Below are 19,578 nucleotides of genomic sequence, written 5' to 3'. Positions count from 1 at the left end.
ATTTATTTATTTATGGCTGTGTTGGGACTTCGTTTCTGTGCGAGGGCTTTCTCTAGCTGCGGCGAGCGGGGGCCACTCTTCATCGCGGTGCGCGGGCCTCTCACTATCGTGGCCTCTCTTGTTGCGGAGCACAGGCTCCAGACGCGCAGGCTCAGTAGTTGTGGCTCACGGGCCCAGCTGCTCCGCGGCATGTGGGATCTTCCTAGACCAGGGCTCGAACCCGTGTCCCCTGCATTGGCAGGCAGACTCTCAACCAGTGCACCACCAGGGAAGCCCTAGAACGTCACTTTGATGTTGTTCTTAAAACATACTTGAAAAAAGTCTGGATTCTTAAAAAGTCCAATGTGTCAGTGAAAACTGTTCTGTTTTTGACTCGTAACTCTAGCCTCACCTTGCCTGGCTTAAATCACCATAAAATGATCCCCGAATGACTCAGGCCTTAATGAAAGAGGTTTGCCTTCCTGCCAGGGGTGGATTCCCCTTCACATCCAGCTTTCGACGTGGAAACACCTTTGTTCTGGAATATTCCGTTAGAGTATAAGCTCCATGAGGGCAGGGACCTTTTTTAAAAAATCACTTCTCTTCCCCAGTGCCTGGAACAATGTGGCAGAGTTCCGTAGATTTTGCTGGGTGAAAACACGAATATCAGTCTCCCCAGGTGATGGTTGGTGTAGGCAGAGGTACCACAGACGCAATCCGTCTTTCACAACTTCCCCACCACTTAGAGAAGTCGGCTGTCCTGGCAGCATGAGGGAGGGGCTGGGAGCACAGGCTCTGTGGTGGATTCCCCTCCTGTCCCTCATGCCTGTGGGACCTCCTGTGTCAATGAAGGTCTTGGTGGTGCTATGTCCCGGGGCTGCAGTGAGGGTTGGGCTCATTCGCGCAGGTACAGGCAGAGTACCTGGCCATGAGCAGCCTCTAGGTATGAGTTTGCTGCTACTATTACTATTACTACTGCCACACCTGTTATGATTATTTCCACGCTTATTCAATTTCATTTTTATTTGCCTAAGAGGAGGGCAGGTGCCGGTTTTCCTCTTGTCACACCTCGAGTATTCTTTTTTGTTTGATTGTTTAGCTACTCACATTTTACTTGGTAACTTTGCAATGTCCAAATTATTCACGGCGTATAATTTGTAGTTTGGCCATAAGTATACAGTAGGATTAACTGGCTTTCGAACAGGTTTAAAGCATCCGAAAATAGCATTGTTTTTTTACCAAATCACAAACAGTATTCTTTAGTGATTCTTCTCTTTCCTGTTTAGGCTCCCAAGAAACATCTGCAAAATGGGATGATCCGTGGCTACCAAATAGGTTACCGCGAGTACAGCACTGGGGGCAACTTCCAGTTCAACATCATCAGTATCGACACCACGGGGGACAGTGAGATTTACACCCTCAGCAACCTAAACAAGTTCACCCAGTACGGCCTGGTGGTGCAGGCCTGCAACCGGGCCGGGACGGGGCCTTCTTCTCAGGAAGTCATCACCACCACCCTCGAGGATGGTAGGTTCCAGCCGCTGCTCTGGGTCCCCAGAGCCTGGCCGCCTTCGGGCTTTGCAGTGACAATGGCATCCAGGCCGGTGGGGACTGGGGGTTCCGGTGGGGAAGCTGCCCTGATTAACTCGTGGGCTGCCTTGGTTCGGTGCCCTTGACAGACCTTGATTGCAAAGCCAAATTCATCCCTTTTTCAGCATCCTTCTCCATCAAGCCCAAGAGGTGGGCTTTTCCCGCGTGAAACCAAAGCTCTCCCTATGACTGCAGCAGTCTGGCCAGAATGTAGAAATCCGATTTTCTAAGAATTTCTTACAAATCAATGTTAAGGAGGATTTTTTTCTTTTTCTTTTTTCTTTCTTTCTTTCTTTCTTTCTTTCTTTCTTTCTTTCTTTCTTCTCTTTCTTTTCTTTCTTTCTTTCTTTCTTTCTTCTCTTTCTTTCTTCTTTCTTTCTTTCTTTCTTTCTTTCTTTCTTTCTTTCTTTCTTTCTTTCTTTCTTTCTTTCTTTTCTTTCTTTCTTTCTTTCTTTCTTTCTCTTTCTTTCTTTCTTTCTTTCTTTCTTTCTTTCTTTCTTTCTTTCTTCTTTCTTTCTTTCTTTCTTTCTTTCTTTCTTTCTTTCTTTCTTTCTTTCTTTCTTTCTTTCTTTCTTTCTTTCTTTCTTTCTTTCTTTCTTTCTTTCTTTCTTTCTATTTTTCTTTAAATGATTGCTTTTTATTTTCAAGCATTCTGAGACCAGAGAACAGGAATGAGCAAGCTTCCTTGGAGCAATCTCACGGTGACTGAGCGCCCCCTAGTGGCCATAAGGAATTAATGTACCCTCCCACCTTGACCACCTAAGAACTCACATTTTCAGCAATGCTTGAAAAGAGAGAGAGCCCTAGTGTCCAGAAGCACATCTTTTAGGTGCAGAGGCTAAATATAGGGTTAGCTGTAGAGTAGGTGGTAGATTTTTCCAGCAGCAAGCTTGCATGGCAGTTGCCTCTCGTGCAACTAGCACTGGGTCATAGGTTTGAGAACACACATGGTGACTTGCGTCTATAATTTCTGACCGTTTTCACAAGGGAGAGAAGTCTTAGATAGCTAGAAACCAGAAGTCCAGGATTTTCTTTCCATCTTCATAGTCTTTGCAGGTGTGGTTAGATATGCCTTTGGGTTTTCACTTTAATGTTCATCTTTCACTGATGTTTGCAATTCAGTCACTATTTTGCCCACTCTCCCAGCCACGACATTTAAGGTTTGCATAAACCCCGTGAAAAATACTTCAAATATCCTTCTAGCCTGTATCCTAGTCCATTTTCGCTCTTTCCTCTGAAGAATGGTGTAGCATTGAAAGGGGCCCTGCTGGGGATGGGGCAGTGAATACAAGGACGTGTCTGCTTTTTGGCTCTTTCAATAGTGAGGCTTCCAATTTACATGCCAGATATTACTCAGTATGAGGAGATGTACTGTATAAAGTACATGTAACTTACAACAGTAACTTGCAAGGGTAATGGGAACATAAGCCAGACCAGCAATGGTCTTTTACTCGTGCAATAGGATCAGAAGTATTCTCAACTCCATAAGCCTGGGGCTTAAAAGTGAAGCCGTTATTCTGGAAAGAGAGACAGTGGAAGTCATATGAAGTCATTGCATTTTACTGAGTTATCATAATATTTGTAGAGAGAAATGGTACTCATTTTTTTCCTTAATTTGGGGGATTGAGTGCAGTTTTTTCTTTTCCTGTACTTTGAAATATTAAACTAATGTTGCTTATTCAATATTGCTTTGCTAATTAAACCACCCACAGTTATTACAGATTCTAATTATCTAATTTCAGTGCCCAGTTACCCCCCGAAAATGTCCAAGCCATAGCAACATCACCAGAAAGCATATCAATATCCTGGTCCACACTTTCCAAGGAAGCCTTGAATGGAATTCTCCAGGGTTCAGAGTCATTTACTGGGCCAACCTCATGGATGGAGGTAAGAGGATTAAACTAGAACTTTGAGTTTGCCCCAAAGGATGCGCAATGGAATTTGCAGACCCCCTCCTCCTACCATGGATTCAGCACAGGATGGGCAGTTCTTTATCGATGGTACTTTTCTCCTTTCCCCACGTCTTTCTGTTATCTCATATCTGATATTTAACAGGTGTACACAGCTGTTTAAATCATATACCTTCAAAAGCAATTTGAAGGATAGGAGAGGGTGGCACTTGGGAATCTAGGAATAGATGTGTTTTCCTAATTATGAGTATCTATGTCAAGCCTCTGCAGGCAGCACCAAAACCTTGATCTGTATCTAGAAAGTTCTACGTGATGTGTATCCTGAAGCTGACCTCTTCCTATTCCCCGATAGGACTCCTGCAGGGAAAATCTTAAGCTCCTGTAGTTGAACTAGGAGGGGTTCAGAGAATGCCAGAACCAGAACACCTTGGAGGAGTATTATTGTTCCCATGAGGAGCGCTTTCATCCAAACTCTCCATTTTTGTCCCCTCCTTTTTCTTTTTTTTCTCCTCATATTCCCTCTCTTCCTTCTTGTTTCTTTGTGATTTTATTTTTTTCTTTTCAAGTTGTCGGACAGAATTCTCCGTTTGGAGGCAAGACTTGGCACGAGAGAGGGTCAGCTCGGGGTGGCGAGATTGGGGCTCCAAGTGTCTTGAGCAGACACGTCTGTGTCTGTGCTGTCAGAGGCCTGACGTCACGAACCAGCTGAGCCCCGTGCCAGGAGCACGACAGGCCCAGCCTGAGCTACAGCCCCTAACAGGAAAGGCTCTGCTCTCTGCTTGTGGCCCAGGACTTGGGTGACCCACACCTGCACCCTCCCCTGCTCCCCATATCCAGCCCCTGGGGTGCCCCCCCTCTGGTTTGGGGCTTCCTGCAGCTCTTCTGACTGTGGGTCCCCTGAGTCTGGGCAAACACAAGAGGCCCCCAGGGCATTTCCCACCTCTGCTCAGGACCACCTGGGTCTGCTCTGCCAACCTGGTCGCTTTCCCCACCCAGGTAATCGGAACACACTGGGCCTCAGAGGCTGCAGGGGTTCCACTATTGGTGCCCGAATAAAGGAAGAAGACACATTAGCAAAGGCAGCTTAATTTGCTAAGTAAATAGCAGAGTTCCAGGCTTAGCTGTTTACATCTGCCAGCCAGACTTGTGTCTCAGAGCTGAGGACCAGATCTGATTCCCTTGATGTTGAGGTAGCACTTTGCATAGTGCCAGCAGTGGAGACATTCTGATTCACCTTGTGGGCCCCCCCGAAGCAGACGTGTTACCTGAGCAGCTACTCTGTGCTAAGCTCTGCCTGACCGCTGAGGATGCCAGCATCTGCCCCGATGGATGCTCTAGCCTAGTGAGAGTGGGGAGATGTGATGCACACAGAACCTCCAGCCCAGTAAGGCACAGCAGCCCCACGGAGGGACGGAGTTAAACAGGTGATTCACTTCACCTCCTCCCTGCAAACAGAGCTTTAAAATTCCCATAGAAGTAGATACGAGCAACGAAAAATTTCAAATTATCTACTTTACTGACACAATACAGTAATAGATCATGGCATATACTTGTTCTGGTGTCTAATCCTCATCTCGAATAAGATGAAATTAAACACCCTAACATACCTAAGGCAGTGTTGCACTAAATCGTTCCTTTTTTGTTCTTGTTGGAAACATTTCCATAATCCAGTGGTGACTGTTCATCACATTTTCACGTTTTACTCATATGTGCTAATAATGCCTATAAGCACCTTAGTTCTACAATGAGTGATATGGTTAATATCGTTCAGTCAACTTTACACTTTAAGCTTTAAAAACTTGAATCTTTAAAAGCATAAAAGTCTTTAAATAAGAATGCTTGGAAATGCATACAGTTTCTAAGATAATTTTACTCACTGTATGAAGATCAACGGGATGTGCTTAATGCCTAATGTAGAAGTTCTACACTTATTCTCCAAAAGATGAGAAAGAAACCCTCAGAAACCTGCTGTGAACAGTCATTCCTGACCTGCTACCTCTGGGAAGTGACATTTATGCATTAGCAGGGAATTTCATGGAATTACTGGATTCTTGTGCACAAACTCTTAGATTGCAGCCCTGAGGTTCCCACAGACACACAACACATAGTGATCATGTAAAGAACTATACCTGCTAAGCTTGAGGATACACCACACATACACACAACACACACACACACTCGTGCAGGCAAGGGAGAAAGAGATCCTTACTATCTGCTGTGATTAGCAATTGCCCCAAATACTTTTAAAAATAGGCATAAAAAAGCATTTTGTTATTGTTAATAGGACCAGGTAAAACTGGTTAATATATTTGATAGGACAGGTTAAATGTACAATAGGTCGGTGAAATTTCTGAGTATTTTATAATCTGAAAGTCAAAGAATTTTTAAGACCTGACAGAGGCAGTTAGTCTAAGATTGCTAGGAAAATGACACACTTTGAAAATCCACTATTTCCATCGGAATTGGAGCTGCTTTTCAACCCTCTGTCTTTCTTCAAGGCAAAAACGACAGATTCTGAATCAAAGCAACGTTTAAGTGCCAACCAAGACTTTTGCTACGATGCCGGCAGGTTGAGGAGGCGCTTGGGAAAGTGATTTCCACCCCTATTTTGATTCTTCCTTAGACCCGTTAAGAATGAAAAAGGGTGAAATAAATACATAAAGCTATTTTTGTTTTTAAAATATAAAGTTTTTCTTAAAAAAAACTTTTGTACTATAAATAGTATGATTCTAAATTTATTTTCTATATTAATTTCATATTGTTTTACTCATGATTTCAACTGAACACTATTCTTTGCTTTCCATATATTTTAAAAAATTTATTTTATTGAAGTATAGTTGATTTACAATGTTGTGCTAATTTCTACTGTATTGTCCCATATAAATATATATATATATATATATATATATTTTAAATGACTCCACTGGGGCCGTGAAAAGTAGATGATAGAAATCCGTGTTTAAGCCATAAAAAAAGAAAAGGAGCTTGAAAGAACGACAAATGAAGCACGCTGTTTTGAATTTGGCTTTTTTCATAATTTTCCTTTTTACTTCCTCTACATTGATGAGTCAGGGACATACCCTCCCAGCAGAGAGAATGAGGTGCTTTTGTGGTCGATTCTGGGGCACAGGTAGTTTTAAAAAACCCTTGGGGGAGTAATTTTGAACAGGGGTTTGGACTGCATTCATATTCATGGATCGTGATAAATTAGTTCTTCCAAATAATATGAACCCACATATGAGTCAATATCCAAATACCAATTCTAATTAGCATGGTAATTCATGAGCGGGTGTAATTCTTTTGTGTCACGTGTTGCTTTCTTTAAAAAGATCAGGGTGTCCCACTTTGCCCTTCCCCCTCTTAACTGTCCTCTTCTCCATCACTGTGTCTCACTGGGGAACAGCCCTGTCCCACCGGCGCACCTTTCCCCTGCACTGTAATTGGAGCTCGTACCTCCCCCGTGACGTAGAGACCCTGGGTCCTTCTTAAAGATAAAAACAAAAGCATAAAACCAGAGGCCCCAAGAGGTCACATGATATAGTCAAGTTCTCATAACTAGCCCTGCACACAGCCCCGTGGAAGCCCCTCCCCTGAGTTGCATTTTCCCTGACTCTGTGTGTGTGTGTGTGTGTGTGTGTGTGTGTAATCTTTGGCATAATGTAGAAGTTCCTAAATCTGAAAAGATCTTGATGAGATCTATACTTAAGCTTTTTCCATCAGCATTTGAATTTTTTAACCTACTCCAATTGACCTATATTAGCTATGTTCAGGAAAATGAAAGTTATAAATGAATAATATAATGGCAAGAGGTCTGCTGGTCACCCAGGGCAGACTTTTCCCTCACAGGAAAGAATTTCTAACCCATCTGAGGGTAACGATTGTCAGCCTTCTAAATGCACAGTGACCACACGGGAAAAAACATTTTTTTCCATTTTCATAAGCCATCTGCTCTGGTTTCTAGGTTGTGGCCCCTGAAAGTCTGCCACCAGCTGGTCTCCCCCAGAAGACACTAGGCCACAGGCATCTTTGGGGGGCTGCACCCTTTGCTCTGCTCTCTCCCCGCCCCAGAACTCATCCACAAGCTGCCCAAGGTGGGAACAGGCGTCGGGCTCCTGTTGGGGTCCGGGGCTGTGTCTGTGCCCATTTTTCCCGTCCCCTCACAGCCCTCATCACACACAGGGGTCCCTGGCATGTGAGTTACAAGCCTCAGCTACCCCCTGCTTTTAAATTCAACTATCCTGCTATGTCCAGTTCAACCTTGATCCTTTTGATGACGAAAAGTAAAAATAGACATTCATAGTCACCATAATCACAGAACAGCTGGCCACTCATCTCCGAACTTCCGTGCAATGTGCTAGAAGGACAAGAGGAAAGAAAAACAGAGAGCAGGAGGAGGAAACCAGGCTGGCAGAAGCGCATCTCATCTGGGCGACATGCAGGTCCACCGAGCGACCACAGGGAGTGGCTGAGAGTGTGGACCGTGGCCGTGCGGCCACGGCCTGCAGTGCCATGGCCCATGCTCTCGGCCCCCGTGCTCGGCTCCGGGACCTGGGGAAGCTACTGAGCCTCTGCCTGCCTCAGTTTCCTCTCCTGTAAAATGAATGGGTTGTGGAAACAAGAGCATGGTCATGCTGGGTAAATGAGTTAACCTGGGAACCCAGAACCTGAGGAAGCACGCACGGCGTGTCAGCTGCCTTTACTGAGGCCAGAGAGCGCGAGAGACCCTTTCGGGCGGCCTCACTGTGTGCATTGTGTGCAGAGGTGGCCAGACACCATGGAGGACTCCCTCCTGGACCCCGTCTCCCACCCCAGTTCTGAGTGACTGGGCACAGCGGGCCCGGGGGCCAGCCTGCAGCAAACATCCCACACACGGCCACTTGCCCTAAATGTGAGCAGTTCCTCAGGCCCCTCCCTCCTCCTCCGGCTCCTCCGCCAGTGGCTCCTTTCAAAATCCAGAGCACCGGTGGCGGTATTTTTGTCTGTTTGTTTGTTTGTTTTTTTAAACAATGGATTTTTTTCTTTTTAATGATATTTTTTTTTCCAGAGAACTGAATATTTTATTTATTTATTTATTTATTTATTTATTTATTTATTTATGGCTGTGTCGGGTCTTCGTTTCTGTGCGAGGGCTTTCTCTAGTTGTGGCAAGCGGGGGCCACTCTTCATCGCGGTGCGTGGGCCTCTCACTATCGCGGCCCCTCCTGTTGTGGGGCACAGGCTCCAGACGCGCAGGCTCAGTAGCTATGGCTCACGGGCCTAATTGCTCCGCGGCATGTGGGATCTTCCCAGACCAGGGCTCGAACCTGCGTCCCCTGCACTGGCAGGCAGATTCTCAACCACTGCGCCACCAGGGAAGCCCCCGTGGCGGTATTTAACACATCACCGTGAGTTTTCTCAAACTGCTGTGTATCGCATACCTCAGATGGGCCAGCGTAAAGGTCCATCTTTGCCCGTCATTAGCTGATCCCGCTCCAGAACGTGAAGGAGTTTTAGCCTCGTTCCCAACACATCAGCCGAAGGGTTCACTCCAGGTGACAGGAGAGGTTTGCTGTGCTGCCTGCTGTCGCTCATATACTTAAGTTAGGTGCTGAAAAACACGTGCACCTTAAAGGAGTTTGCTTTTTTAAATGGAAAAATGAAACTCGACTTGTAGAAGCTTCTTGATGAGCAGTTAGAAGGGTCTCTGCAGAGTGAGCAGAGTGGTCCTGGCTCCCTGGGGCCTGGGGTGCGGGAAACCTGCTTGGGGACAGTTCAGGAGGGCAGCCACGAGGCCAGCGTTGGGTTTATAACACTTAACTTGGAGTGAATTGCTGTTTTCCAGACCGATTTTCCGCCCTGTGCTCTGTGGCAGTTTGGTGCAAATGACCTTTTCCAAATGTCGCAGAGCATTGGTGTCACAGGAAGACCGTGCCTAGTACCCTGAGTGATTTCAGGGCGTGACCGATGGAGGCTCGTGGCCCAGTGCTGCGCAGCAAGGATGGTGCCCACAGCCGCGGTAACAGGTTCGTGTTTTCTTGTCCTCCAGAGCTGGGTGAGATTAAAAACGTCACCACCACGCAGCCCTCCCTGGAGCTGGACGGGCTGGAGAAATACACCAACTACAGCATCCAGGTGCTGGCCTTCACCCGGGCTGGGGACGGCGTGCGAAGCGAGCAGATCTTCACTCGGACCAAAGAGGATGGTGAGAAAAGGGGCGGCTTGTGGGGGGGAGAGCTCAGGTCCCGTCTGAACCTCCAGGGGACGCACAGGAGGCTCCCACCAGCTGGCAGCATTCCCGGGCAGGAGCTATTGCTGGAAAGGCTGGGTCAGAGAATTAATTCACCCACCTATTCTTGACTTTGCTCCATGCAAACTTTCTGCTGCCCTCCCAAAATATTCCAGCACGATTCAGACCAGCACTTCCTGTGTCACCTTTGTTTGATTTATCCATTGTTTCTCTCCTCCCCTATAATTTTTCTTTTTTGTTGGGGGGGGGGGGTAGGCACATATTATTTTAAACAAAAGTGCCTTTTATCCTAGGGCTGTATCCCAGGGCCACCCCTGTTTTGTATCCCATGAGAATAATTTCAGTGACTCTTTAGCTATTAGTGTAAGCTCTGATCATTTCCATCTCTCCACTTAAAAATTATGTAATGGTCTATAGTGGTCTACGTCGTCATATGCTGTACCAGCTTTAGAATAACATTAGAATAAGCCCTCAGTGTGAGAGCTTCATGTTAATTTTTTAAAATTTCTTACAAAAATTTATGATTATTTAGTAAAATTTTAAATCGTAGCACATTTTTCAGATCACAATTTGGACTTGGTTGTGTGACTATTTCCCAATCCTACAAAAACTGTATGGCAAAATAGTTTTTTATATTATTTTAAGGGAAAGCCTGAGGGACCTCACTGCAGACTTTTTGAAGAATAATTTAACTTCTAATACATATTATGGCAATAGTGAGAAAAACACTTTCTACCTTGATAAAAGAAAGAGCAATTGATATCAAATTGATTTCCCTTGTGGAACCCTCCAAATCAGAGCTCGGAATTATACCCGAGCCAGAGTTGAGATGGGAACCACTACGCCTAAATTCTGTGCTGCTTTGGCTCTGCAGTTTTGTTTTGTTTTTTTGTCTTCTTACAGGACCTCTGTTCCCCAGGAAGCTGGGCAGGGTGTGGGTGGGAGAGCTGTTTTCCATTGCCCATGACTGCCCACATATTGGCAGGTTTGATGTCCTTTACTACATAGACAGTCAACGTGCTGTTGCTTCACCCACTATGTCCTGTGGGAGCAAAGCTAGGGACACACTCTCAGAGGCTTGGGCAGACCCTTCCTGCCCAGCTTTTCTGTCTCCTAAGGACACTCCCCTAACATTCATAACATCACTCTCTGCTCTCCCCTCATCAAACCCAGCCCTGCTCCCCAAGCAGTCCTGTCCGTCTACCCTCACATATTATCTTTATTGTCTCTCTAGCCCTTCTTGCATTCTAGTTCCCGCACACAAATTTAACCTCATTACCCTCAGTTTTTCTAGAACACACAAGTGATTATTCCCAGTTATGTGCGGGTGTCAGCCAATGCCGCCCAAAGAAATTGCACTCTTTAGGGAAATCTGAGGTCAAAATGCAATGCCATTAAGAAGTCACACATTCATAGAGATATCTACAAAGCTATGTCCTGGGTGAAGACAGCCATATTTAATTTTTTAAAATGTAATAGACGGAGAGCTGTGTCTAGATGCTGGGTCTGCCACCTGCTGCCGTGGGACTTTGACACCTTACCTCACTTCCTCTGAACTGGACTTTTTTCATGTACAAAATGACAATCAGACTGCACAGAATTAAGACATAAAAAGTGAAGTGATGTGTGCAAACATCACCTAGCTTGACATTTCGTGGGATGGTTCCTGACACTAGACATTTGATTATTTGATCTCCACTCCTTCAGAATGAGGGTGGAACCTTCTTTTGCATTGCTAAGCAATAGCACAGATGTCACTGGAATTATTATTTAAAGAGCAAATTGATCAGCAACATGAATTTTGACACCTGCATTTTTCAGAGAAACGTACAGAAATCCAATAAAAGCGGAAAGCTCTTTACAGCTCCATACTGACTGGTAATTTGGGATCAATTTTTAATTACTCCTCCAGTTTTAGAAATCATAGAGCTCTGTCTCAAAACTTGACCCTGAGACCCAAAGTGTAATTTGTCAATCAATTCTCTGCTTTCATATCCAGTGCTAATAGTAAGGGGAGATGTGATTAATTGTGGAAGGCCCTGCCTTGGGCATACCAGTTACCCCAGGGAGGAGATCAAGAATTCCACTTGTGCTAACGTGGACGAAGACTGATGCAGAGCTGAGTGTCAGTATTTACTTGGGATAAATCATCAGCATTTTCAAAAAGAAGCAGAGCAGAGATTAGGTAGAAGGAGAGAAAAACTAGTATAATAATGAGCTCATTTCCCAGATTCACATGAAAAATTCACTAATCTAGAAATGGTGAAGAATTGTGCCAGCCATCCTTATAGACTCAATGTCTAATATAAATAGACATTTGAGCAGTTTACAGAACTGATTACAATTTTGTGTCTGCTTGAAAGGAATGTGTAATCAAAGAGTATAAATCCTGTTGATGCTTCTATGAAGTCTTATGATTTGAAGTTTGGATAACACTGCCGACTTCAATTAAACGATGTAAAAATATAAAATAATAATTGTCAACATATATTGTTTTTCCTCAGAAAAGCACTGTTCTAGGCACAGGTTGAAGTTTCATTGTTTATTGATGTTCTTGCAAGTAAAGAAATATTAACACATTCACGGCAAACGTTCAATTAGGACTCCTCTGCCCAAAACAGTTCTTAAACTAACGTCCTCACCCCTCAGTGTCACGGGGCCTGGAATTTTAAATTATGTTGTTAGGTCACTGATCATCTTAAAAAGGAAAAATTTATCACTTGCTAGTGAAAGAGATAAAAACAGAATCAATAATAAATAAATAAAAATAGATTAAATAAATGAAATTGAAAAATAACACAGACAAAACGTTTACTTTTACAGGGGATAATTCACAACTGAAATATTTGTTTAGAAAACAAGTCTTCTGTTCCATAAGTACTTTCTCAGTTTCTATAAAGATTCTTGGACGTATTCTCCAAGAATATGGAGATTTTGATATAGATCTCTGATATAGATCCTTGGACATATTATCGGGTCCATAGTCTCCATTCCATCAGTATAGTTGTGGGTCCACGGAGATATTCTCAGGGTCTGTAAGAAAAACGGACGTCTCAGCTTCTCTCCCCAGGACTGCTCAGTCATTGAGAACTTGCACATTTTTTATTGCTGCAAGACCACAAAAGATTATTTGCCAATCAAGCTTTTTGTTTTTGAACACAAGACAACTAATTCTGAATTCTAAAACGTTTGTGAAATCCTGATACCATTTTATTTGCTGAGAATATAATCTGAACCAAGCCATGGGGAAAGAGAACACACACAAACGCAATCTATTATTTTTCCAATTGTTATTTTCATTCTGCTGGCGGAAGGTAGTTTCAGCCCTGATCCTTTTCTACAAAAGAAAACATTGCATATATATAAATAGCGACGGTTGTGTTTAAGTGCAAATATTTACTGAATACATCACAAATGCACATAGCTCTGTGGGAAGAAGGCCAGCAGGAGCTGTAGTATGTGATGTTTGGTTCCTCTCTGCCACGGTTAACGATCTGTTTAGCAGGACATCTGAAAGTGGAGCTAAGAGCGAGAGAAAAATAAACAGACATCAGGATATTTGATTCCTCTGGCCACCCATATCTTGAGCCATACATCCTCTTGAAGGCATGGATGGTGTGTTCTCAGATGATAGTGTAACCGCACCGTGGTTCACCTTAAAGGTGATGGACTCTGTGTGTGTGTGTGTGTGTGTGTGTGTGTGTGTGTGCGCGCGTGTGTGTATTTGCCTAACCGCCAGCAGGGCTGCCCTTCAGGGGACACTGAAGGCTTTGTGTGCCATGGGAAGGCCTGTCAATTAATCGGTATCAATACTGCTTGGGATTCCAGAGTCCTGCAGCATTTGGCAGGGTTGTGATGTGCTCTGTGCAGTAGCGGATACACCGGCAACACAACAGACCAGGATGTCCTGGGAGGCCTTCCACCACGTGGATGCCAAAGCTTCCTCCGCTGCAGTGATTCTCATACAGGTTCCTAGGAAGTCCAAGGGCTCCTAGGGGGGCCTCAGAGGTGCGCAGTGGTCATGGGGAGGGCCCCTAAGGGGCTCCCTCCCAGCTCTGCTTCAGGAAGAGCCACTCCACTTCCACTGTGTTATGCATGGGTCTCCCACATGACACTTAAAAGGATTTGTCCACTTTAAAGAGTGTTTGGAAACCACTGCTCTAATGGGTGCAAAGGCCAGGCATACTGGATCCTGATGGAAACCAGAAGAGAAAAGGGGCCTCATGCGTTGCTTGGCCGTGACGACAACTGCTATTGTGGAGGTGTCCCTGCAGCATCACGTCGTCTGCTCTCGGCTCAGAAAAGCCACTGCGGAGCCCGGGGCTCAGGGGGACCCGGCTGTCACGGGGGGTCACACATACACACACACTGATGTGTGCACCACACCGCACACAGCGCAGACATCACATATACACCACAAGCCACACGTGCACACGCACACACTGTACACACACTCACACATACCACACACACACCACGCACGCTACACATGCAGACATGCTCTACACACACGTCACACACACATCACACAAATCACAAAACACACACCACATACACTGCACACACCACACAAGCCACAAACCGCACACACACGTACACCTGCCTGTGGCTGATCTCTAAGACCAGAAAAATGATGATGACAAAAACGAAGCTGACCAAAGTGTCTGTGAGGTACTTCTTAGACTTGTGTCTTACTTCAGATTGAGGCAATATTTTTACAGAACAATAAGGCTGATGTTTCACATTAAGATACACTCTTAGGTGGCTTGACTGTGTGGACCCATTCTCTATGCTGTGTAGCAAATCATCACAAACTTAGCACCTTAAAACAATACAAATTCATTATCTGACCATTTCCTGGGGTCAGGAGTCCAGGGACGGGTTAGCCAGGTCCCCCGCTCAGGGTCTCACAGGCTGAAATCACAGTGTTGGCTGGGCCTGGGCTCTCATCTGAGGTCGGATCCTCACCCGAGCTCACTGGTGGTCAGCAGGATCCAGTTCTCTTAGGGCTGAGACCATCTCCTCAGCCCCCAGAGGCCACTCCCCAATCCCTGTCACATGGCCCCAGCAGGGTCACATGGTCGTGTGGTCATAGCAGGACAGTTGACCTCTTCATCACCAACAGGAGCCTGTCTCTGCTTCTCCAAATCCCTCTCTGACGTCTAGACCCTCTTTTAAGAGGCTCATCTGATTAGGTCGGGCCCACCCAAGTTACTCTTCTTTCGAGTAACTTGAAGTCAGCTGATTGGGTCCTTAATTATATCTGCAAAATCCCTTCACCTTTGCACAAAATGTAACCTGGTTTTGAGAGTGATCCATCCATCATAGTGACAGGTACCACCCACATTCAAGGGGAGGTAATTACACAGGTGTGGCTATCAGAGGGCGAGAATCTTAGGCACCATCTTAGAATCCTGCCTGCCACACTGAGCTCATTTAGAAAATCTGCTTGGAGGACCTAGTATGCCCCAGATACTGGCCCGGGCACTGGAGACACGGCAGAGAACAGGAAAGGTGGGGCTCGCAGGCTGGTGGGGGAGACAGATATCTACCAATCACTCCTGAGTGGGTTATGACAAGTGCCATGAAGAAGCGTCTTCAGAGGCAACCCGTCCTGACCTCACCTAGGCTAGTGACAGAGAAGGTTTTCTCGAGAAAGCAAGCACTAGCAGAAGCTGAGATGAGTTCGAGTTGCCAAGGACAAGGTGGAGGGCAGGGCACAATTCCAGGCAGGAGGAACCCAAGGCTTTCCGTCATCACGTGTCAATGACCTGATGTGGGAGATGCACGCCACATCCAGGGACCTAAAAAGGGGTCCAGTGCTGTGCAGTGACACAGAGCCAGGAAGAGAATCCAGCCACTGACCTGACACGTCCACGTGGAGGTCTAAAGTACACACCAACCTTACACATCCACCGAGAGGCAACGAGAAGGGAAGAGAATTCTTGGTTCTGGCTCTTGCGACCAAGGAGATGGCTGTGCCGTTTGCTGCAATAGGGGACGGGAGGAGGGAGGCTTGGGAGAGAAGGTGGTGAGCCCTGCTTTGAACAGGATAGGTCTAAGGTGAGTGAGTCAGAGCGGAGATGCCGGGGCCATCGGACACCAGAGCTGTGAGAGCATCTGCGTGCACAGGGGAGGTCTGAGCACGTGGGAGAACGCAGAACAGATGGTCCTCAGCCACTGCATTCTTAACTTCAACCCATCAAATCTGGAGCCATAAGTTTACTCAACGATGGCCAGAAATTCATGAAGGCTACCTAAGCTTGCCTATATCTTCATAAGAAAAAAGCAGATTACCAAAATGTAACCTGATGACTAGGAGTGCGACTTAACAAACTATGTCCCAGACACACCCTCCTAAGCCATCTCTGTCTCCTGCCACTCCCAACATTTGGTGTTTATAATTCAACACTGAGTTACAAAGTAAAAGCCAGAATCCTTTAGCAATATGTACGATAAAGAAATGGTGATGGTTATTACAAATGATAGCTAGAGTTTATTCAGTGTGTATTATATACAGGACTCGTATTAATTCTTCACATGAATTCTCTCTCATAATCTTTTTTTTTTTTAATTTTTTTTAAAGTGTTTCCAATTTTTTTAAAATTAATTAATTAATTTATTTATTTTTGGCTGTGTTGGGTCTTCGTTTCTGTGCGAGGGCTTTCTCTAGTTGCGGCAAGCAGGGGCCACTCTTCATCGCGGTGCGCAGTCCTCTCACTATCACGGCCTCTCTTGCTGCGGAGCACAGGCTCCAGACGCACAGGCTCAGCAGTTGTGGCTCACGGGCCCAGCCGCTCCGCGGCATGTGGGATCCTCCCAGACCAGGGCTCGAACCCATGTCCCCTGCATTAGCAGGCAGATTCTCAACCACGGCGCCACCAGGGAAGCCCTCTCTCATAATCTTAACAGTAAAATAATAACTTGGTATAATTATTGTTCTGGCTTCCTAGATGAGGGACCTAAGACTTATTAGAGAACTTATGAACTTGCCCAGGACACAGAACCAAGTGGTAAAGTTGGACAAAAGCCAGCCGTGGAGGCTGCAAAGCCCACACCTTTAACCATTGTGGTGTAATCCAAACCAGAACTAAAATTTTAAATTCTCATTCGTAAAGTATTGGCTCAGAAATCCTGAAAATCTTTCTCCAATGTCTTGTGCCTCAGTTTCTGTATATTTATTATTTTCTTGTGCAAAATTCTAATAACCCTACAAGGAAAGATTATACAAGATAGATCATAAATCAGTGTATGAGGAACCACTTGGGGGTTTAGGTAGTAAGTGCAGTGAAAAACCCTTTGATCTGACGTGATCCAGGCAAGTTAATGGAAATAATCTACTAAAGAAGGAATCACTACATTTTACAGTTACCAAGCGATAGAATTCAAACATTGTAGTTTAACTTAAAACATATACATATACATTTATTATATAATCATTGTCTAATCAAATGATCCAGACTCATTTCTTTAGTTTTGGGTGAAGAGATTAGAGTTCTATGTCATTTTTCATTCTTTGAACTGTATTCATCATGGATCATCTGTAATTTCCACTTTAATTTCTTGATCGTGGAGTAAACATGTATTGTCATTGGCTAATAATCTGCTTTTTAATTTCTTTTTATCTGTTTGCCTTGATTTTTTTTGCCATGTGTCCTGTTCTTCTCACTAGTCTTGCCCAAACCTAATTGAAGCTTCTTTTTTTTTTTAAACTTACCTTCAGAAAACTTTTCCAAAGTCCCATCCATTGTCATAAAAACAGCTTTCTTTGTGCACTCATATTTCATCAGTTTCCATAAATTAAACTGCATTACCTTGACAAGTACAATTGTCACAAACAGGGTGGAAACAAGCCTGACACTCTTGATGAGCAGCCAGCCAAGGGGTTGTTGCCAAAGTACTTGGGGTCCTAGAAGGACGCTGGCCAGAGGGAGTGCCTGGTGGACGCCAGCTGCGTGGTTTGCTTTACGCAAGAAATGGAGGGTTCTGGCCAATCCGGGGGCATCCATTAGCGTGGGAATATTAAGCACATGTACGCTCTACCCTTGGCGTTCGGGAGGAGCCCTTGTGGCTCTGAACCAGGTTGTAGATGTCTCGGTGATTGCCCTCACGTGTAGAAAACTAAGCATATTCAGGACAAAGGTACCTTGTTCCCAGGGACCTATTGATCCAAGCTTCATCGCTCCTATGTGTTCCTTTCTCTAGACCTTCTGCTCTTGGTGGAACTTGTCAAAAACTGATCCCAAGATTTTATGTTTTCAAATGATGACTGTGTCCAACCCCCATTAACTCTTGCCAGAGTTGTTGGTTTTGTGGTTTTGACTTAGAAGAGTCAAGGTCAAAATTTGAGCATCAGTTTGACCTAGAATTGTCACCTAGAAGGTGACAATTATGAGATATGCATTCAATTCCAAAAATATTTACTTTGAAGTTAGGTTGTTTTTGGAGAAGGAAGAAACTCAAAGCTTCCTCCAGGGGCTCACAGGGGACCTTATTGGTTTGAATTTCAAGGTCTCCATCAAGGGGGGAACCTCTCTCTATGTGAAAAGTTAAAACAATGAGGAGCAAAGCAATAACCTCGTGGTTTCTGTCACAGCAGATTTAACACTCTTTCCTCTTTATCCCATGTTCTACCCACTTGACCTCATTCTCCCTCTTCAATCTGGAAAACAAAAGGGTGGGGGAAAGGGCACTTATGTTCAATCTCACTTCTCAAATGAAGCTTCATGTTGTCAACACCCTTTTCTGCATTCTTAGATGATTTACAGAGGGGAGTTTGTTGTCTGTATGAACTGTGAATCTTTGACACAAAAATTCATACTCATAAAAACTGCTTCTGAGCCTCTCCTGAGCCAAATAGAGGTGTCATTACAAAGTGTTTTGGGCACAGAAGGGTGATCTCTGATGACTGAGGTAATTCGCCCTCATTCCTAACTCAGGAGGCAAGATGTACCCCCCAAGCCAGTTCAAAGCCAAACACTGTAGCAGAAACAAGAATGACCCAGAAGCTAAATTCTCCACTAGTCAGAGGCAGGAAATCATCAGGGACTGAAAAGCATAGAGAAGGCTCCCAGGAAAACAGGGACTTGAACTGATTGTGTTAGTTCTGTCACAGAAACAATTATTCATGACACTGGTTAAGGAACAGCAAGGCAGACTTCATTCAGGGGAACGATTTGATAGGTGAAGGCATGACCACAATGGGGCTTTTGCAGTAGGGGAGAGAGATTGGATTCAGCTTTGAATACAACAAGGAAAAGTGGGAATTTATAGCCAAGGAGTGAAGGGGAGGGAGTTGGGTCATTGGGTGAAAAAATTACTGAGAGGAAACATCGGGGATGAGGGGCATTCTGGCTAAATTGACTTCACAGGAGTTTTGCAGAAGGCCGGCGAGGATGATCAGAGATTACCTGGTGGTGACAGAGAGTGAGGACTTTGATCAGGTATCAGAGGTGATAAGATATGGTGGGGATACTGGCTAAACTGACTGAGCAGGATACTTGCTAAAGTGGGCTCTTAGGGGACATGCCCAAGGACGTGGCCCCGTGGAGCTCCTAGGTCGCTGGTCAGAGAGACACTGTGTCAGCCCCCAGGGTGGCTGTAACAAAGCCCCGCAGCCTGGGGGACCAGCAACAGGAATGTGCTGTCTCTCGTTTCTGGAGGCGAGAAGTCCAAGGTCAAGGGGTGGGCAGGGTTGGTTCTTTCCAAGGGCGGTGAGCGAGAATCAGTCCCTGGCTTGTACATGGGCATCTTCTCCCTGTGTCTTCACACTGTCTTCCCTCCATGTGTGTCTCTGTGTCCACATCTCCCTTTCTTTACGAGGACACCAGCCATGCTGGTCATGGCTCACCCAAATGACCCCATTTTAACTTG

The 19,578-nt window shown here is 45.1% G+C and overlaps 1 protein-coding gene across 1 annotated transcript in view; it reads left to right on the top strand.

Annotated features, from left to right (window-relative positions):
- The window catches only part of DSCAM (DS cell adhesion molecule), a 742,440-nt gene that overhangs the window by 636,255 nt on the left and 86,607 nt on the right, over positions 1 to 19,578 (top strand). Inside the window, 5 exon segments of the mRNA XM_057544948.1 lie at positions 1,266 to 1,506; positions 3,312 to 3,326; positions 3,329 to 3,412; positions 3,415 to 3,456; positions 9,505 to 9,660. Of these exon segments, the coding sequence (XP_057400931.1) occupies positions 1,266 to 1,506; positions 3,312 to 3,326; positions 3,329 to 3,412; positions 3,415 to 3,456; positions 9,505 to 9,660 (538 nt within the window).

Source organism: Balaenoptera acutorostrata, chromosome 4 (genome assembly GCF_949987535.1).
Source record: "Balaenoptera acutorostrata chromosome 4, mBalAcu1.1, whole genome shotgun sequence".
Classification (NCBI taxonomy): domain Eukaryota; kingdom Metazoa; phylum Chordata; class Mammalia; order Artiodactyla; family Balaenopteridae; genus Balaenoptera; species Balaenoptera acutorostrata.
This window is presented reverse-complemented; position numbering and strand designations above follow the sequence as displayed.